This window comes from Xiphophorus couchianus, chromosome 9, assembly GCF_001444195.1.
Source record: "Xiphophorus couchianus chromosome 9, X_couchianus-1.0, whole genome shotgun sequence".
NCBI classification, from domain to species: Eukaryota; Metazoa; Chordata; class Actinopteri; order Cyprinodontiformes; family Poeciliidae; genus Xiphophorus; species Xiphophorus couchianus.
The window spans coordinates 5223420-5245065 of record NC_040236.1 but is presented as its reverse complement, the minus strand read 5'-3'; the positions used below and the strand labels follow the sequence as shown (position 1 = coordinate 5245065).

At 36.3% G+C, this 21646-nt stretch overlaps 2 protein-coding genes across 3 annotated transcripts; both read right to left on the bottom strand.

Moving 5' to 3' along the window:
- Positions 1 to 343: 343 nt before the first annotated feature.
- Positions 344 to 6374, bottom strand: uchl5 (ubiquitin carboxyl-terminal hydrolase L5). Its single transcript, XM_028028268.1, has 11 exons — positions 6172 to 6374; positions 5714 to 5777; positions 5529 to 5634; positions 4612 to 4737; positions 4394 to 4455; positions 3967 to 4097; positions 3731 to 3794; positions 3544 to 3646; positions 1409 to 1522; positions 1176 to 1274; positions 344 to 721 (listed from the first exon to the last, which is right to left on the bottom strand). Exons 1-11 carry the CDS (start codon positions 6245 to 6247, stop codon positions 677 to 679), a joined length of 990 nt encoding a protein of 329 aa, XP_027884069.1. The 5' UTR covers positions 6248 to 6374; the 3' UTR covers positions 344 to 676.
- Positions 6375 to 6707: 333 nt separating this feature from the next.
- glrx2 (glutaredoxin 2) lies at positions 6708 to 10293 on the bottom strand. Of its 2 annotated transcripts, none has more exons than XM_028026683.1 (4): positions 10229 to 10293; positions 8615 to 8681; positions 7958 to 8134; positions 6708 to 7443 (listed from the first exon to the last, which is right to left on the bottom strand). In XM_028026683.1, the coding sequence occupies exons 2-4, from the start codon at positions 8678 to 8680 to the stop codon at positions 7288 to 7290; spliced, it is 399 nt and encodes a 132-aa protein (XP_027882484.1). In that variant the 5' UTR covers position 8681; positions 10229 to 10293; the 3' UTR covers positions 6708 to 7287. The 2 variants fall into 2 exon arrangements, with proteins under 2 accessions (XP_027882484.1, XP_027882485.1); XM_028026684.1 differs by lacking the exon at positions 10229 to 10293 and adding an exon at positions 9755 to 10222.
- Positions 10294 to 21646: the final 11353 nt, after the last annotated feature.

Genomic DNA, 21646 nt, shown 5'->3' with positions numbered 1-21646 from the left:
TTTTAAAATGCTATTACATCGCTTCGACTGCAGGTGGCGGTAAAAACTCATGTCTGACTAACAGCGCTGAATCTCTTTAGACGAGATTATACCACGGTGTATAAAGACTGTTGTAGACAGAATTGACCCCTAACACTTGGACATTTCTTAGTTTGAAAAGTCAAAAAATTTCCACTTTTCAAACTCAGAAATTGCCATGTTTTTTCTAGAATATGTCAGAGAGTTTTTGGAAGTAATTTACTCTTTTCTATCTACAATATTTTAAACCATCCTCTGGTTTAAAATATAAACCAGAAGATGGGTGAAAAAGAGCAAGATGGAAATTAAATCTCTGAAAACCAAACAACTCACAAATGTCTAGACATTTTATTATGAAAATAAGACAAAACAAAATATTACCACATTTTTTCCTTCAGACATGCATTAGCGCTAATAAAAACACATGGGGACCGCGTTTCATCAGACAGTCTCTGTGCTGCAGCTGCAGTTCTTTCTTTCTGAATAATTCACAGGAAGCCACAGCGTGAGCGCCGCAGGCCGTCCACACTCGCTCTCATGAAGATAACTGATGAATCTGTACATGGCTCACTGACGAAAGAGTAACTCCAGTGTTCAGGATGATTGGGTGTTTTTGTCTGATTGGAAACTTCTCTGATGAAGTCAGTGTTGGTGTTCTTCACTTGGCCTCCTGAGCCTTTTTAGCGCTCTGTTTTTCTTTTGCCTGTTTAGAAAAACCCACATTGACCATGATGTTTCAATTGGTACAGCATACATGTGTTAAAACAAAAGACAATTAAACGGTTTTAGCTTTTTCTTACAAATCAACCTGCTTTGCTTTTGAAAATATAATGTTCACAGGTGATGCCGTCTAGTGTGCAAAATAAAAATTGAAGCAGTAGTTTAGTCATTTCATTTGGCACTTTTCTAGAAAGGAGTGCCTCATCAAAAGTGGAAATTATTTTCCTTTTAACAAGCCTTTTATCTTCCTCGGAAAGAATTATCTCTCATTCTCAGCCCACAAAGAGTACCTGCAGGTCGCACCCAGATGGCTCATTAAATTAATTGGCATGCTTAATGGTGGACGTTTAGAAATGTCATGGCACTTATATTCTCAGACTCTGTGAACCCAGAGTCAATAAAGTCGTGGAAAACTGCAAAAGGGAGAGAATTGTTACCTTTTCCACCAAAGGTATTAGCTGTTGGTACTCTGCCAATGTCTTCAGTAGCTCCATGATGAAGGGAAGGTAGTTGTGCTTTCGTCGAATATTTTCAATCTGCAAGAAAGCAGAATTTAAAAGAGCTGGGCAAAGCTACATTTGTTCTGTGACGGATAAATGAACCAATAAATACGGATAAATGATCAAATAAAGCAGAGCTCTAAATTTATGAACCATTTTGTGTTGTTAACCTTATATCTTTTAAGCTTCTGGTTCTCCTCTTCAATAAGGAGCTGACACTTGGCAATCTCTGACTGGATGGAGCTAAGAAATGTGTTGTTCTGGTCTGTGTCCATGGGCTCCTCCTGCAAACATAGTAATGAAAACAAAAATTACTGAAAGGGTGATTTAGAAAAAAGAAGAGTCTAAACAGTTCTTTGGATACAGAAGGATCTTCTTCTGATCTGTGCGTCTGAAAATAGACAAACGGGCAGTGCTTTAAAAGATGTCACTCTGGAAAAGGTTACATGAAGTTAGGAAAAGAAAACTTTTGCTGACCTCTGGTGGTGAAACAAAATTCACAGCAATATAAATGTTTAATCAAGATTTTGTAATAAGCTTCTTTGCCATCTTAATTGAACAAAAAATAATTTTGGAAAGGCTAAAAGTTTCAGGCAGCTTATGGTTAACGTGAACAACTACTGATTATGTGCGTCTTTCACGCCTCACTCATAAAAAGCGAAAAATGCTGCATGCAGTTTTGAGTTAGGTAGAAAAATATTGATGTACTCTTTATGTATATACATACAGGGATAATATTGTAAGAACTTAATTTACTGCTGGATTCCAAACCAACACCTCTATCAAGCAGCTTCTTTTTTAAAAATGTATCAAAGCTAAATGTATACAAATGACTGTATGGGCTGCAGCAATGAGAAGGAAAGCTGTAATTAGAAAATCCTAAATGGCAGACCAGACCTGAAAGAAAGCAGAGAAAGCTGGTGCATTATTTAACATGTATGCAACTGGTTTGAGTTCTGCTACCAATTACATATATGCACACCAAAACCTGGTTTGATGACTTCACATTGAAGGCTAACCCATGCTTCCCCCAAACCATTGAAATCTGCTCTCATTGACTTAATCGCGTACCAAAAACTGAATGATCCTGTTTGGACCATTTCTGGACATCAGTCCATGTAGAACTACTTCAACAGAGCTCTGCAATGTGTTTTGTGAGTGGTCAGAAGCGTGTTTTATGCAGAAATTTACTCAGACAGCAACGCTGATGTTTCACTTAAACGGGTTTTGTTCGTTCACATTAAATTGGAGGAATGTTCATCAGATGCTGTGAAGAAATATGTATATTTGTACAATTTTTCACAAAATACCTACAGAGGTTGTCAAATGGCTAAAAACTCTTAGATAGAAATTTTAAAGTGGAGTGGTGTTTCACTAAAGCAAAATGAAGGATGCAGGGACAAAGTGGGAATGAGCGTCACCAGGTGGTTACCACCGTGTGAGAACACAAACTAACCCACAACCATGTGTGAAGTCTGGTGGAGCTTTAAGGTTTTACAGTTAGTTAGTTTACACAATTATAGTTAGTTTTTCTGATAAATGTAATTTGGGCCTAAAATAAAAAAAAGAATAAACAAAAAAGTACACAACCAATATTCCCTCAATTGGCAACATGACCCTGCAATGCACACTTTCATCCCTCTGAAGACTGAAGCCACTTCTTAGTGGTGTTTTGAGAAGTTAGTGAGGGTAAAGATGGCAACTGAGAGGTGGAAACAAAATGCGAAACGTCTCCCTGACAGGTATAAATTGACACAAAATAGTTGATAACCATCTTGTAGTTAACATAATTTCATACCTGAACAAAGTCAGGAATGCAGAGGTAGAAAACAGTAAAGGAGCAAAATGGTCAGCACTTGCAACAAAAGCAGCAGTAGAGAGATTATCCAACAACAACAACAAAAAGTCTCAAATACGTGGTTTCATCGTCATTTTTGCAAAGCTGTTTCAGAAATTCTTTAAGGTAATTTCTGAAAAGGATAACAGACTGACATATTTGTGAATCAACTTTAGGGACTATTAATCCTCAATTCCCTTAGTGATAACTTTTTTTTCTGTTTTACTAGTGAAGGTAAGACAAAAAACATGGAATTTTAGCAATTACTAAACCGCTTGTTGAGGCTTTAGTTGGTTAATTTTGGGCTTTTTACTAGGCAAAAAAAAGTATAAACAGTTGCAAAAGCATATTTTAAGGTAATAAAATGAATGCATGATTCAAGTGTAAACAGCATTTTTTATTTTAAATTCAAGCATGCAGTTAAGCCTTCAAATAAGAAAAGTAATATTATTTCTCATTGCTTCTTACCTCTGTAAGCTGAGCCTGGAGCTCTGCAATTTTCTTCTCATATACCATCTTCCTGTCGGATACGATGGCCATCAGGTTGAATCGGATCTCTCCTTCACTGTACCTGAAGAAGAAAACAAGAATTTCTCTCAGCATTTAATAGACTTAAACTTTTTGTAAAAACTTGTTATTTCCGTATATTGTTTACTTTTGTATTCTTTTCTCAATTACTGGGCGAACTGCACTGATCCAGTCATCCTGGTTGCAGGTACCTGTGGCATAAAACACTACTATGAAAATCTGTTGTTTCCACAAGCATGTATAGTACATCACTATCAAAAGATAATCAAGATCTCATGTTAAGATTTACATTTTTTTGTTTTTACAATTTATACAGAAACTTTAACTAACTAAAACATGCATAAAGTGAATCATTTTGTTCACCCAAGTCGATTGGTCCTTCCCGAAGCCCATCCAGCTCATACAGTCTGCCGTTAACAGGAACATAGCTCACAAAGTGAAAGGCGTCTTCATCCTTTGCTGAAGACTTTGCATCAAATTCAAACATCTGCTGTCTTGAAAACACATAAAAACCCAGTCAAAGATAAACATAATGGGACAAATTCTGATGTTAATGTTAGACACAACTAAAGCAAACATAAAGCAAAAGACTTTTTCAATGAAATATTAGTATTAACTGTAGGGAAAACGTCTTCTTTATGTTATTAGATTGAAAAAAACAGTCAAGAATGCTGAATATTTTGAAACTGACTTGTATTTCAGAATACACATATTAATTCAGCAGCTAATTTACAAATTTACAAGAGGCTAAAAAGAAAAGAGCTTAGGGATGACATGGGAAAGCGCTCACCTTGCAAAGCTGTTGTGAACTTGTCGGATCACTTCAGAGTTGCTGAGAGCCAGACCCTTCATCTGAGAAGCACATGCAGAAGATTATAAAACCCACGGTGAAACGCTGGCATCACAAAATGCAGAGGCGGAGAGAGATATTCAAGTCATGTTGTTTATCTCTTCTCCCATCATAACTGAAAAAAAGCCAGCAAGTATACAAAGATACCATTTACGTACAGCTCCATCAAAACTCTGAGAAAACTCTCTGAACTCTGTCAGTGTGTCGCCAAGCAACATGTCCGGATGAGAGCAGTTGAGCAGAACGCTGATGATCGCCTGGGTGGCGCATGCATTGTTTATGACCTGAAAATGGCACACAGAGCATAAATTACACACATTTAAAAGCGCACAGAACAACCACTGATTAACAGTAATAAGGATCTGCAGCATCTTCACACTATGCTGTTGGAAATGGAATAGGGCTGCAGCAATACTAACAATTAAACAGAAAAACGGTATTGAAGATATTCTTACTGGTCAATAACATTTTTGTGGCATTAGCATTTTTTTTTATAAGCTGTTCATGCAAATATATTTCCTTCAAGTAGCTCGAATTAAATCAATGTTTTTATATTATAGACACGGGGAAGACACTAGGTGTATCCGTAAATATATTGCCATTTAGGGTGTGCGTCCACATGGATCTGATGTTTTGGAACAACAGGAAAAAAATATTATTTTTGAAAATGAGTTCCATAGTGGGAAAAAAAATCAAAACATCAGTTTAATATTTCAGTGTGTACATGAGAGCCGAGTCTTCTTTGACATGACTCCAGGGGACTGAATCCAAATGAACACCACCCTTTTCACATTTCATCTCAAAGAAACCGTGAAAACATTTAAATTTTCCCTTTTCTTTAATTGTTTAAGATACAAACCTACACCACAATGAGAAAACCTGTGTGCTACAGATATGTTTTTTTACAATAGAATTTTAAATTTCACATTCATGCAGTAAAAGAATAGCAAAAACATTATCTTGGATGAACTGTTTAACATTAAAGAAAACAAAGGGAAACGATTATTACTTAAACTTCTTTCAGTCCTGGGTTTGTTTAACCTTCGCTGAGTAGGTTTCATTGTAAAGGATTTACCTGTTTAGCAAAGAAAATGTGGTCTAGCCTTGAATCCTGGACAATTGATCCTGCTGGTTCTTCCCCTGGCTGCCACTTGAAGAGAAAAATCAACCCGTGGACTGGCCTGAGACAGAACAGATTTATTAAAAATTACACCTTAAGAGAAGGCGTGCGATAAAGTCAAGTAGCGAATATTAACATACTTCAGGTTCTCAAAGTTCTCTGGTTCCATACTCCAGATCTCTTCAACCTGAGCCCCTTTACAGCCTGACAAATAAAAAAGCAGCATTAAACTAACATTTAAATAGCGGAAAAAATTAAATATCTTTACACGCGTCTTTACACGTTTGACAACAAACACAAGTCCGCTATCTTTACGGATTGTTTTTACGCGCCGTCGTTTTTGAACGCTGAGTAATGCTAGCTATTTAGCTTCCCTGATGAAGTCATCGACCGCTACCCAGTTACCGCATGCAAATGTTTAAAAGATGTAAAATTCAGATGCCAGATCAAGATTCTCAGCTGGTTATATGTACACACAATGGAGAAAATTACTCTCCACCAGCTAATTTAGAAGTTAGCTTTGCAGCAACTAGCTAGCGTTTGCGCATAGCCACATTACATTGAACGAGCTGCCAACGTTTGGACAGGAAACACTCACCGAAACCTTTAATGAGCTCCGTGAACACTCCGGGGTCACTCTCCATCAGACACCATTCTCCTGCGCTGCCAGACATTTTTCCACCGTACAGTTAAGCCCTCAGAACATATATATTTATCAAATTATTATAGCTTAGCGGTGCACACGCTAGCTAGGCTAATTAATTGTAGCAGTGACCTCACTTCTATGCGGTGCAATGTGTTCTAGCTGGGTACGCGCGATTTGTTTTAGAGGACACACCGGTGGGGTGCTACCGCCACTTTGCAAAAAATAAATATATATTCGTTATGGTCTAATATTTCGACTTGTATGCCTATGACTCTTTGTGAATGTTAAATGTAGAAATGCATCATAATACAGTAGCACATCAATAAATACAGCATTTAATTCAATGAAAATGTGCATTATAATTTCTATCTTATTATTGCTTGTAATTCACTGATAAGCTCCAATATTAAAATGTCAACAGAAACAAAAAAACCCCCCAAAAAATCATCTCCAAAAGAGGAGAGAAATGCAGACAAATGCACTGGAACTTGAGAATGGTATTTCTTTCATGTTTATTAAATAATGTACATCTGACGTACAGGAATAAAAATACTTTTCTCCTATTTAGGCTCTCCTGGAACCTTTGACATGCATTGGAATTTTTTTTTTATCAATGCTATTCTCTAGTAAACATTCAGACATTCACAGCTATTGCTAAAATGTCAAAGAACAGTAAGTTCTTAAATACACATAATGTTGTTCTCCAAGATTTGCAGACTAGCAGCATAGTAAAGTGTGTGTTATAATCAGGTGTTTTAGTATTTCCAGGTATCCCAATTCCAGTACATATTAAAGTTTAAAGCTATTTTTTTCCCTTTTATTTTGTAATTCAACAAAGGAACAGAAGTGCTTTCAGGGTTTACTTATGTTTTAAGATGGGAGATTTTAATAAAATGTATACTGATACTTCACATCTATGAGAAAATACAAGCAAATTGGACATCAACAATCTGTTTGACTTTGATAAACCAAGAGCATGGACATGTTCAAAAAATTTGTAACTTCTAGTATACAATTAAGCAAAGCATTAAATAATAGAGGATTTAAAAAGGCTAAAACAACGGTTAGTCATTTAGAGGGTTCAAAGTGTCCACTGCCTGATCCTTCGGTAATACAGCAGGGGGAGCACCGCTCGATGAGTGGCAGTAACTTTCCCTGCTGATGGAGCTGCTTGGTGTCAGAGCCGCCCCCAATGCAGTTTCCGTTCACAAAAACTCTTGGAACCTGAACAAATAAACAATGACAACATAGGAAAATTTAATCTGTGACACCTACAGGGAAAGCTTTAAGAGACTACTGCTTCAATAGCATTTGCAAAAAAAGAGAAAAAAAATGCCTCCTTTCCCCCCTACAACAAACATCTTCTCACACATTTCTGGACGGATTTCTGACCACTCTGCTTGAAAGAATCAGTAGAGATCATTTAAATTGTTTGATTAACACCCAGCTTTTACTCAAACTTACAATTGGGCGAAGACAAAGGATTGTAAGCTTAATTAGCCTGCTTTATTCATTCCAAACCCTGTTTTCACATTTTTTGGCTCACTTCAAAACATTAATATTACTTCCAGTCAAAAGAAACTTGTTAGTAAAATCAAAGGAAACTAAAATCTGCCAGAGTATGAATAATTTTGGTCTTATGTGTGGCTGAAATAAATATATATATAATTTTTTTTAAATTCGAAAATTCAAATAAACTGTTCATTAAAAGTCCCACGTTAAGATCTAACACTCTTACTGTTCTGACACCAGTCAACTGTGCCAAGGCCTCCTGAAGTCTCTTCCCATCGTTGTGCTGGTCCAGTTCAATCACCCTGTAATTGGCACCAATTTCATTGAACACATTTTTGGCCATTTTGCAATAAGGACAGGTGGTCTTGGAGAATATGACAACACAGTTCTGTGACACCATCTCCTGAAAGATTGAGGGAAAATAGAAATTAACCCACTATAAGGCTTTCACTGAATATTTCCAGGATTCATTAGGTATCCATGATTTACCATTAGCATACACTCTATACTTTTTCCATCACAATTAGCTTTTTAATATAGATATCAAAGTAAGTCACATAATTGAAAATAAAACTGTCTATGTAAAAAAAAATCAAATTCACTTCATTAATAATTCTAATTACAAACTGAACTGAAAAACAACTTGCGGTAATCTGTAAGATCACACCGGCAGACGATGTGTATGCAGACAAAAGATTAAAGAGAGCAGGAACCCAGCTGAGAAGCAACTATACATAGATCTGTCGTCAGAGATATTTCAAATACTATTTCTTGACTTAAATCATAAATCTAAAATACAAAGAGTTATTAGTGAGCTTCAAAGGGCATCCACTTAACAGTAGCACGACAAAAGCACGAGGTAGATTTGTAAACAACTAGTCACCTGAACAAGTTGTACACAGGCTGTACTGGAGAGGCTCCCAGTACTGGAAGAAATAAGATTCCCCATCCTGAAGAAAGAATAAAAAACATAGGTCCATTTGGCACAATCAAAGGAAAACAGGACTATGAAAACTAACACACACGGTAAGGCACATTTAATAACCTTAGAAATGTGATAATACCAAAGGAAGGGAGGAAAGGAAGACAAAATAGTAGAACAAAAAGGAAGGAAAAATGAACCATATCTGCAGCTTTAGCAATTACTGTTAGTGGAAGGTAGCAACACCGTGCATTCACTACTGCTGCTTCAGTTAATGGCCTTTCTACAACTGCAGTACGGTTTAAGAGACCGATAATCTAGGATTATCCACCTAACAGGGTTAATAAGCAAATGGTTCAAATGTCTGTCTAACTGCCCAGAAGTGTCTTCTCAATTAAAAAGACAACAAACTATATGTATGTCAGTGGAGGATTATATTGAAAAGTACATTACCAACACGGTAAGCTGAAATAAGCTGTAAAGTAATTAAGGAAGAGACAAAGTTGTCCTGCTTGTTGAAAGCAATGTTAAGTTGACATGAAACTGGAAGCTTGAATGAATAGTTATTTCACAAATTTTAGGGAATCTAGTCTACTTTATGAGCTGTAGTTCAGAATCAAAAATTTTAAATAAGACATTTTAAGTCTGGTCTATTTCCTCTATGCCGCATAATTTTTCCTTAAAATATCAATTTATATAAAAGCAGTTTCTATACCACAGAAAATCATTTCCAATGATGACCTCCATTACATGGCATCAGACTTGGTCTGATATAATATAAACAACTTACATGTATGTATCTATATATATATATATATATAAACAACATACTGTATATATATATATATATATATATATATATATATATATATATATATATATATATATACAGTATATATACTGTATATATATATTCTTATTTTATCAGATAATGAAATATGCTTAAAGGAAGTTGGTTTAAATTTAGCACAATCCTGTCCACGTTTGTTGTCTTATTTTGTGTCAAGTTTTTCAAGATGAATGTTAATTGATTGGAAATGATTTTCTTGGAATGTCACGAAGACGTAACTGTGTTTTAAAGCAGTGTTGTGGGATTTATACCTTGGTTGATTATTTTTAGAATATTCGATTTTGAAACATCTTTTCTAAGTCGGTCAAGAGTCATTGAAAGCAAAGAAATAGCACTTTGACGAATCAACGATGTTCGGCGTCTGGGACAACAATATCTTCACAGCTGCTGAGTGGTTTACTAATGTTAACGGTACAATTACAAAAGGAATGAGTAGTTTTAAACTAGGAAACGTGGACGTTTGATTAAAGTAGTTGAGCTTCTGTATTTTCTACATAAAGCAAGCGGGAATGACCTCCTGCAATCGGTCCATACAACTCTACGAAAACAGTCTGCGCGGACAAACATGGTGAAAAATGAACAAAAGGCTAGTAAAGACTCAAATTTGTGCCTCGAATAAAACATGCTGTTAGTGTATGAGCAGCTCTGGAGCAACACAACACACGGTCTAAAGCTTTTCGTCTGGTTTTGCCCTCTTATTTACACCGTTTCTGTCCGATTCCTACCTTACGAATGGAGCGCCCTTCTTCTTCCTATGTGAATAAGTGGCGAATCAACAGAAGTGCACGCTACCGCCTCCAACAGGACGGAAGTGAAGCAAAAAAAAGTTATAGTATTTGGTGTTTAGAGATAATACAGTAAGGACAAATTTACAACATGAGTAATTAAAAATAGCACCCTATTATTTGTGATAATTATTTTGTGACAACTACAGAACATAACATTCATAAGTATCTGTGGCAAAATTGGTATCATGCCACAATATTTGAATTTTAATAAATGAGTTAAAATGAGATAAAACTCAAGTAAAATGCTGCAGCACCTGCAAATAGTTGAGTGGTGGAGGTAAACGTAAACCCTGTGTTCAAATTCTGACAAAGCCATTTAAATTTTACCATTGTTGGACTGCAAAGGCTGTTGCATTAGCTTATTTTACTCTTCTGATTTTTTTAATATCATTCCTCCCCATGTGTAATTCTGTCTTCAAAGGCTTATAAGAAATACATCACATTTCAAATCACACAAATGGAAAAGAATTTGTCCTTGTTTCAGCATGTGAAATATAAAGAGGACCTATGAATACAACATTTTTCAAAAAAGGTGCATTTCAGTGGCAGTTATGCACTTTCAAGAGGTTTACCAAAAACACATTAACTAATATTTAATTGTTGTTCTTAAATGCACTCAAAAGGATTACATATGTGACAACTGTCTTTTTAGTTTTCGTTGCTCAAACACTGAATTTCTCTTTTCATTGCTGCAAGGTTTTAAAAGTATGTGTCTTGGAATACAATACCCATTATTTAAATGCAGCTACTATAAAACTTGAGCTTTGTCTTTCCATTTATCTCACTTTGTTAAAAATTTAACCTGCATGTCTATTTCCCCTTCCTTTGTCAAAAGCAGAGTAAAATAGATCAATTCTGAATTTCTCCTTGACCACTCTGGCCCACCTCAGGCAGCAGATTCAACCATAAATCCCAAAATACCTGATGAGGCAGCACAGAAACGCTTCAAACAGCTTTTTCAGGAAGGAGAGATATATGCATAATCTCAGAATGCTTTTACACCATCAAATACATCAGCAGTTCAGACAAAAAACAGCCAGGCAGCATTTAGATTACCTTGACCATTGAGGAGGAAACTCTTTGTCCAAAAAACAATCAATAAATGCCATGGATATAGAAATGAACTCATAATTTTTAATTCACATATACTTTAATTATTATGTTGATGCTGTAGACTAAATGTCTTAGAATCATATTTGAAGCAGATCAAGTCATAATAAGTGCTAGAGAAATTGAATGATAAATAAGGGTGGTCATAGAGGAAGATTAAAAACTGATTCTCTGTGATTGGCTAAATAGTTGCCATGGTAATGGTCTTTAAAAGGCTTACAGTGCCGGCTTCAGGCCTTTTTTATGGTTTCTGTCTAAAAAATATATACAACTTCTGTTACTGGGCAAATAAAATATAAAAGGAGTGGCAGATTACTTCATAGTACATTTCCAGTGTTTTTTTATGCAACTGGACAAAGGCAGGACTTACGGTAAAATTGAAGTTTAACATTTTAAAAAGAAAATAGCTTCACCAACCTCAACACTTAAGTGATAACAATATAAAATAGCCTAAAGTAAATGGCGCTTTCAGAAAATGTGTCCCAGCTCCCATGTACAACACTTTGGTAATGACGCATGCAGAAACATTTCAAGCAGCAGTGAAAAGCTGACGTGTGGAGCTGGCATTGGGTGACAAATTGTTTGTAGATGGATTTGCACCACTGAACACTGCAGAAATACATATAATTCAAAAAAAATAATAGAGGAGCACATCATTTATCACACAGATGTAATGAATGCTAATTTAATTTCACTGAACCCATTGTGAAGGGCTGTCATTGTAAAACTATTGGTGCAAGATTTTACAGAGAAGAAAAGAGAGGAACCCAAAACTGTCTACGATTACTCAGAAAATGGACTTTGCACTGTGGATAATTTGTCTATGGAAAAGGATGAGCAGTCATTAGAGTGATCTATATCTTCCATCTCATTGTCATTAGTCCTGTGATGCTTCATTGTGACAAATTAGAGACAGCGTGGGGTAAGTTGTTGACATTGCATTATAAACCTGTAGAAACATTCACAGTCTCGGTGGACTTCATTTATTCATGTCATTTCTTCCTTGTCTGGGTTATATGAGGTCAGAGCCAATCCCAGCATACCAAATAGAGACATCACATTCATTCTTATCAGAAATTCACTCCCTCAAATCCCCCTGATTTCATTTGTGTTTAAGCATGGCTGGAGAAACCCCACATGTGCAGCACATTCTTGTTCTCTGGGGGGATTAAAGGAAAAACTCCACATGTGGGGCAAATGATGGTCTGATAAGAACTAATCTGTACTTCTAGGATGCTAATGAAAGTCACAAAAAGGTGTATGGCTTTTCAAAGCTAGTTTTTAGCAAAAAGAAAAAAAACGACCATCAGAAAGAAGAGATGGATTGTCGCTTTAAAAAATTAATTACATTGGACATTATCAGAGAATGCTGGGATACAGAACCTTAATTGTAACACTGAACCAGTCTGATACACATCACTTCTCTGCTTTATTCCTGATTAAGAATATTATTATGCACACTTTTATCAAATTGATTTGTCAATTTGTCCTACATTGTACACCAGTATATCATGAAGTATTGACAAAACATAGTTTTGTAGATATTTGTCTTTCTTTTTTTTTTCTCCCCTAAACCAGATTAAACCTAAAGTGTAAGTCTTGAAATTCTTTGTTTCAGAGAAAAAATAATAAAAGTGATTATTTTAGTGTTGGTGTGTCCAAGAAGTAACATTTTCAGTTTCATCTAATTTAAAAATGTTTTAAATCAAATAATTACTTCTTTTGTTATGTCAATTTTTTCCACTTTAAAGGGACAGCATTCGTCCTTATGCTGATTTGTAAATATAGTATGAGGAAGACATGGACTAGTCATGTGTGCTTCACAGTTTCACAGTTTTTTTTAAGTACTTTTTGTGTGAACCAAGTGAAGTGCAAGAAAAGTTCCTTTTCATGTCCTTTCATCTTAAATTTAGAAAAGAACATCTGATGAGCCTAAAGTTTTTTTGCTTTGTGTTTATGGTGTTTTCTGCTGTTACAACCTGCTTCATGCCTGAAAGTTACAAGGAAAAATCACAGTTCTTGTCTCTATTGATCAAAGTGTAGCTTGTGGCCATAGCTTGATTGAGTGCTGCTGAGTTTCTGCTTAACAGGCAATTAGGGGAGCACGTAATATTTCATTTTTGGTCAGTTTATCAATAAACTAATACTAAAATCTTTAACGCTTGCCATGACAATCTATTAAATTTGTGTCACTGTTATTTTTCAATCTGTGTGAGTTTCAGTCAGGAATGGAGATTGACTGTAGTTCTGCCTTTGCTTTTATAGCATGTGGAGATTTCCTATTTCGATGTGTTGATAATACCGTCAGTCAAGAGGGGCTGCACACAGGGGGGTTTGCACTGACTTTCATTTTGGCTGATTAGGGCTGACAGGTTCAAGTCTGAACTGCAGCTAGGGAAAGATAAAATTTATGATTTTATTAAAAGTTAAACGTTTATTAAAAGTTAATGTTGGATATAAAAACCTTAATTCTTATATATAAGAATAAAACAGTGCCCTTGATAACAATACATTTTAAATCTACAATATTATATGAAATTGTTATGATTTCTGAAACCTCTTTACCTAAGTAATTTGCTATTATCGACACAACTTTTTGTCCAGGGCTTGGATTTGGTAGCAAATAATCCAATTGGTTCCCTGCTCACTAGTTTGCCAGCAATGTCAAAATGCATATATGTTCATCTCAATAGCAATTAATGTACATGGTGTGACAAGTCCTGCAATTCTGAAATTTCTTGTGAAGTTTGGCTGTTTTTTGGGGGAGGTACAGGGGAGCGCTGTTAATGTTTGTCAGAGAAAAATTGGGGAATGCTCCTCTTGAAAAGATGACCGTCACAGCAAATTGTTCATTTTGAAAACAAATTAGTTCTTGCTACACTTGGGTTTCCTCTGGTGGTTTCAGGTTTCCTGGCTGCTACATGGCAACTCAAACCATGAGCTTACGCTGTAGATTTTCAAAGGATAGAGGTCTGAAGACTGACCTTAATAAGCTCCTATTAAGCCACTTGTCTAGGTTGCATACTTTAGGTCATTGTAATGATGGAAAATTCATCCAAAACTCATCTTCACTTTTTTGGTTAAAAAGAGAAGGTACTTATCGAGGATTATGCCATGAATTTGATGGTTGTATATATTTATATATATTTTTTATTTTATTTTTTCCAAAAATGCAATGTTGAATTGATACCATAGAACTCAATAATGGTTCTTACATGAGCAGCCATCTCTCTGAGTCATTTAGATAATTCACTATAAAACATATGATGCCTGCAGATGTGCTAGAGAGAGAGAATATTTCAATCCAGTACTGTGTAGTGTGCTAGCAGTACACAGTGCTAGCACAGAGAGTGTAGCTCTCTCTCATTAGAGAGCTACACTCTATAATGACCATCCTCACCCCAAGAGGCAAGACCTTTCATGGAGCTACAGAGTAAGGGCAACTGACACTAATTTTATGTTTCTTCCGTTTCAGAATATCTACAACAGCAAGGCAGGAATGTATGCCACTCCAGCCTTGCAGAGATTCACTCTTTCCCCTATGATGTTCTATCCCTGTTGTGATGAAGAATTTATTGCAAAAGACTCTCATATTATGACTCACAATACATATAAAGTGGATCGTGGTTCATAGTTCAAATTTTTCGTACATTTTTCTGTGAAACTTAAGTCCAAGTTACTGTCAGAAATACCTCAATGTTACTTGGCTGGCTGGGATTTTCAAAGCAGCCAATCTGAGAGCAGCATTTATTTTCCTTTGTGCTGATTGACTGTACACCTACGAGCGGAAATAAAGAAGTCTGCATAGTTATTAGATGCTATGGCAAATACTAGAATATGAAGTTATAAGTTTACAGATGGTAAGTTGTCGGGGGTTTTGCCACATTGAGTATCTAGCTTATTTACTGTGGAACAACATTATTAGCTTTTTCTTATTTTGCTCTTTCCTTTGGTTTGTTATTTTGTTTGTATTTTAATTCCTGTAAAGCACTTTGTATTTTCTTGTTGCTGAAAATGTGCTATATAAATAAAATTACCTTTACCTTAACAATAACTAGCCAAAGTTCTGGCTTAGTTGTAGGGGATCAAATACTTATTTCATTTAGACATTTATGAAATGTTAAAATGAAACTATCAGAAAAATATTTTTTTTCTTTGTATGGAAGTGAAGTTTCAAAATCAACTGGACATCAAGTTATAATTCATTGTGTCTAGTCTGACTAGATACACCAAGATAAGCCGCTTTATTGTTGTACTACCTCCACTATTTGACTGCAGGTACGAAATTTGGTTAAAACCCTGATGGCAACTTTATTCCCCATTGTAATAAAGCAATGCAGCTCAGAGAAAACCTCAATGAGTGTGTGACAGAGTCCACATATCCAGGCCCACAGGGCGAGCTGCATGTGATTGGAATCCAAGAGCACCTGGTTTGGTCTCAGCAGGCTCCCTCGCTGGCTCTGCTTCTTTTCCGTAGATTTTCACTGGCACAATAAATAAAAAGCTTCACATATCTAGTTTGGAAAAAGTAATAAATATGAACTGTTGGGTGTTTCTTTCATCTTTTAAATTGCAGCAAATTTCAATTATAAGACTACAAAGAGTTTTTAAGAAGTCAATTAAAGCCCTGAAAACTGAAACCGTCTTAAGTCTGGTTCAACAATTTATGTCCATTTTAATGGTAAATGGTTTTATTATTAGTCAAAATAGGATGACACTGGATCCCAAAAATTTACATTTATGGTTTGCTGGTGGCCAGTTTGAAAGGCAAAATTGTTATGAGGTCAAGAAGTACAGAACAAATATGTGACCCAATTTTATAAAATGAGTCAGAGCGCAACATGCTAGAAAATGGTCTGGGGACCAGACTGAACTAAGCGCAACTAAAAATAGAGGCAATCTTTGTGCAGGTGGCAACAAGCACACTGTGGGAGTACACAAGGTTAGAGGTGAAATGAGATAACGCTTCCAGATCTTTCTGTATTGTTTGGGCTCAGAGAATGTCATTTCACATCAAAGTTCTTAATGGGTCTGGTTTGCAAAATCAATCTAGGCTCTTTCAATTTTCCTGCATCCGAATTTCATCACTGAATGCATATCTAACCGCTACTCTCAAAAATACAATGGTTTCCAAGTGCAAAACAACTGCAGCAATGGAACAATTTGTGAGACCATCACTATTAATCATTACTGTGAGAAGAAAAATCCCCGAACTCATCTGGAGCCCTTATAGAAATGTAATTCTCCCATCGCTGCAAGTGTATATAGCTGTGAGCCGCACATGCATACTACACTTGGTCCAATACTAGCATGTTCTGATGCAATGTCTGTTTGCCACATGCTTTAGCTTGGAGCTGTAATCAGTCGGTGAGAGGCTGTCATGAATTGTGTTAGCAGCACCGTATTTTCCTTCTCTCCCCACCTCCTCCAGTGGACAATCAGCCGTTCCTGATTACTCTCATGACCAGTGACGTGCGGTCAGGGGAGGCAGGTGAGGCAGTGCCTCACCAGCCATCATGGAAAGAAAGAAAATATATAATCATAAAGTAATTTAAATTGTTATATTCATCCGGTGGTTTGTACTAAAAAATATTTATTTTTCATGTAGCTTCACCAATTTCGATTTTTATTTGTTCAAAATCGCTGAATTTTCTTATTTTCCCATTCAAATGCTTGGAAGCGATGCCGGTGAGGCAGCAGCGAGCTCTGCCTCACCTTGGATTGCGCAACCCCTGGCTCTGCGCTGGCTGCTAAGCGGAGAGAGCCTGTTGCTGTACGGCGTCAATAAAATGGTTTAAACAAATTTAATATGTGAACTTATTTCCAATAATTTAGCTTATGTATATAATGTACAGTGCTTTTTGTCACCAACTGTGTTTGTGTAACGTGTTTCGTGTAATGAGCGATTATAAACGGCAGAGAACAGGTTCGAGGTGAGGCAGGCAGTTCTCTTGCCTCATGGCAGGGGGCGCTCAAGATCCCAGACGTTCGTCTTGTTCACTCCTCAACTGCCGAGTAAGTGACAGCGAGCTAGGCTAAACGATTCGGGAAGCAAGTCAAGTGCAGCGATAGATTATAATAGAGATAGTGATTTTTTTCCTCTCGCTTATCCCGACTTTCGACATGGATGACTACATTACAACACTAAAAAAGTTTTCTCAAGTGGACTTTCAATCGAAGCAGGTAAGACAGTAATAACATTTATTTTGTTTTGTTTTTTAAGGAAATGTGTGTTTTGTGAGCTACAGTTTGTATGTGTAAGGATGCAGAAGTGAAACATAACCTGTAAACTGCTGTCAATCTATGCATCTATTTGCAAATCTGATTCTGATGACGTCAGTGCCTCACCAGCTATGAACCTCACCGCACGTCACTGCTCATGACTCAGGTTGCCGATTGGTTGTCAGAGCGCAATCATGCATGTGTTTTGTTTAGAGGCAGCATTGTCTCAAAAAATTGTGAAAAAAAGAAATAAAGAACAAAGTGTGATGCTATGAGATGCTAATTAAGTTCAAAAGAGTTATAGAAAGGATAGGGGCAGGTAGAAAATTGACAACACAACCTTTTTTGATGATTGAATATCAACTTCTTTCTTCATGTCGTCACAACTATGACTCAAAATTTTTAGAACTATTAAAGTAATTCCATTTTAAAATATCCATACTCTGAAATATTTAATGACTCTTTCTAATCCAAAGAAAATTATCTTAATGACTTTGGTAATTCCCTTTTTTACTAGCAGTGTCAGAACTGCACCTCTAAGTGAATAATATGGATGGTAGGTACTGACACAAAACCTAGGAAATTATTGATAAGATTAATCTTTCCCATAGCAGCTGAGAACCCAGTGGGTTTAATGCATGTTTTATTAACAATACCAACAAAAGTAATGATTAATTTTAAAATGGTAGGAAAACAGATTTAAAAATCTGAAAAGAGTGTTATAGACTTGACATGCAGAGTTAATTTTCTTTAACACAACATTTTAAATGTGGTACAAAACAGTTCAGTTTTTTTCTCATCAAGCCAGGGCACCTTCTTCCACATATTTACACCCCTGCATCACTTCGTTTCAAAATTTTAAAAATGACTTCTTTTACCTTTTCTGACAAAAAACGTCTTTCTACTTGCTACAAAATGCTGTTTCTCTGATTAATACTCTCCCATCACCGATTGTCAGCTTAGGTGGATGATCATGTCTTGGTAGGCTAATTTTGATATATAGAGCAAAAGTTTAAGTATCAAAATCATAATATATGTCATTTTTAGGAAAAACTTGCTCAAGGTTTTAAACTTTTTCAAATTCAATAAGATGCCAAACTCTTTAAAATATAAGTCATCTAGTTGTTGTTATCCTGGAAAACATGCACCAACAACAGTACCACCATGTTTAATTTCAGGGCATTTCAGACTGTTGACACCCAGATTTAGGGTTACACCAAAGAAAATCAAAACCATAAATCCCATATTTGTGCAATTTAAATGAATTTTGCGATCCCCTCCCACTCCTGTGTCATCTCTAGTTTTCAAATGTCTCTGCTGAAAGACCGGACATTGCATGTGTCAGCTGAGACGTGCCGGGCTATTGACGGTGACATTTGTTTTAGGGAAGGTTACGACAATGTGGCGAGTAAGTATTCTCCTGACTGCTGTCAACACGAATAGCTGTTTTTGTTCTTGTTGTTGAGGCGATGGGTAGAAGGACCGCAGTTGACACAAATTGGATTGGTGGCATGTCAGGTTAGGGTTTAGAAATTTAAAAAGGACAGGACCGGATTCTTTTTGACTTTGTGTGTGAGAGATTGTGTGTCTGCTTGTGTGTGTGTGCTGGGCTTGAGAGATGGTTCGCGTGTGAGGGCTTTGGGGCAGTTTTTCTCCTTGTTATTCAGGATGGACGCTGACCAGTGTGTGTTTCTGTGATAGGAGAGGCGACACCAGTTGTTTCAGACGCCCAAGGTGTCAGAGGAGATTTCACAGCTCCTTGAGCACGGTAATCCTGGAGCTCTTCATACAAGATGGCAAATAAAAAGGCCCCCTGGAAGATGCTGAGACACTTCCTGATCCCTGCTTCCCCTGATTTGTATCACTCCACAACATGAAGTGCTCTGGTCCTTTACAAATAAGGTCAACGCCACCTTGTTATGTTGCTTTGTAGTTGCCCAATCGACATACAACCGCAAGACAAGCTTAAGCTTAAAGTGATAATATATGGCACATGTTAAATAATTATCCCGTTCATCCTCTGCCCCCAGAATATTTACACATCCACACTTATGTAAAGTTTTGGTAGTAACCCTGTGTGTCAGTATGTCTTCCCAAATGACTGTTTACCACATTTCCAGATGACTGCTCTTTCAAAGGAAGTATTTACTATGAATATTTTAAAGTGTCAAAAGTGTTCATGGATCATGAGTCTCCCTAATCAAAGGTGTAATACTCATTCTTTTTAAATACTTGACATGTCTTGTAGAACATCCTAGGTTTTAAATATATAATTGTCCGACACATTTGATGCTTATTTCACTATATTAAATTAACGTTATTATTATTTCTGCTTGTGAAGGTGCAATGTGTGCAGTTTCTTCGTTTGCCTCAAGAGGGCAGGGTTGTGTTGTTCTGTCAGCGCCTCAAAGTTTAACATGTAAACGTGACTTTTGAAAGAAATTTGCTCAGCTAAGAGTTGAAATCTTTACCTGCAGCTTTGAACCAGTAAAAGCCTCAGAAGCTATTGATGTTGTTTTAGATATATTGTCTGCAATTATTTGCTTTTGTTTGTATTATTACCCATTTTTTTTACTTTTATCCCAAGACTTCTTTTGTCCAAAGAGAGCCTTATCTAACACTTTGCAATAAAGCAATAAAACCTAGCAGTACCACAAACCAACGCCATACATCAGAGTGAAAATGGCGTATTTATCTCTAATAATCTTCGACCCCTGAGGCTCCAAGGGCCAAGGCAGATAAGTAAACAGCCTGTCGCTGCTGCTCTGCCTGTGTGGGTGGCCTGCAGCAATCACAGATGACGTCCTGTTGGTCCAAGAAGCTGGCGATGTATCTTCCTTTTTCTTCCCATACTTCTTTTCCTCTTTTATCTTTTTTAAGAATCCATCTTCCTGTGCAGTTTTATCTGATGGCTTCAGAACCCCCTGAGCTGAGCTCCCTGTCTCTGTGTGTCACTTTATCAGAAGCAGCAGTAACGTTGACCTTGCAGCAACTTAAACACTTTATCAGAAGCACAATAATCTTCTTCATGGGGAGGCACATCAGCAAAAAATAAATAAATAAAGGAAGTTGTGGGATTGCGTGTGTCCAAGTTGGCTCTGTGGAGTTGCATCACTATTGACCAGAAGTCATATAGACATATAGAAAGTTTTCAGAAAGTTGAGACTCATTGTTCTCAAAAACTATATAACAGTAAAAAAAAAAAGAGAGAGAGAGAGAAAGAAAAGATTTCTTCACAGGAGTAGCTTTATTCACTTGAAGCTGCTCATGTAAGGCAAACTGTTAATAATTTATGCATTACAGTTTTCAGAAATCACGTGCTGGATAATAAATGTTCTTTTATGCATTTTATTTATTTATTTTGCAAGAAAATGTGTGACTGACTGAATAATTTCATGTAACCACGCTTCTATTTTTATATGCTTTGGAGGGAAAGCTGTTTTTTTTTCTTTTGAATCACAAGCATTTGATCAGAGTGACTGGAAGCCACGGTTCGTATGCCCACTGATAACTGACAGATTTTTCAGCTGTTACAGCCTCTCTGTAATGACAGGTTTCTTACCTGATGATGAAGAAAGCCACCTCAAAATGTAGAAATAAAAAATAACATTTCTGTTTTCATGGATAATTATTTTTGTATGCATGTTCATGCTAAAAGTTCATGTTCATGCTTCTAAAAGAAGTTTATTTCATATGCATCTTACTCAGATTTAGATGCAAAAATTAATTGTGAATGTAACCTCAAGCAAAGCATTGCTTGTGACAGCATTTGTTATTGCAACATACAGTAGTAAAGACAAAATTTAAAAAAAATTAAAAATCACTTTAAATCAATGAACTACTCAATGTTTGGTTATAGGAAAAACTTTTTTTTCCAAACAGTCTTTATTCAAATTAGCAGAAAGACACATTTTGTTGTCTACCAGAAAGGCATACAAATATATGTTATAAATTAGATAATATAGTGCGTAAAATATTTCATTAAATTTCATCAAAGAGAATAGTTTTTATATAATTACTTTT

Coding starts and splice junctions, on each gene's coding strand:
- uchl5 (XM_028028268.1), bottom strand. CDS start 6,247: ATGTCTGGCAGCGCAGGAGAATGGTGTCTGATGGAGAGTGACCCCGGA. Junction 5,635..5,713: donor GAGAACTTTGAGAACCTGAA/GTATGTTAATAT, acceptor GTTCTGTCTCAG/GCCAGTCCACGGGTTGATTT. Junction 4,098..4,393: donor GTTCACAACAGCTTTGCAAG/GTGAGCGCTTTC, acceptor TGTGTTTTCAAG/ACAGCAGATGTTTGAATTTG.
- glrx2 (XM_028026683.1), bottom strand. CDS start 8,680: ATGGGGAATCTTATTTCTTCCAGTACTGGGAGCCTCTCCAGTACAGCC. Junction 8,135..8,614: donor CCTGTGTACAACTTGTTCAG/GTGACTAGTTGT, acceptor TCAATCTTTCAG/GAGATGGTGTCACAGAACTG. Junction 7,444..7,957: donor AGTTGACTGGTGTCAGAACA/GTAAGAGTGTTA, acceptor TTATTTGTTCAG/GTTCCAAGAGTTTTTGTGAA.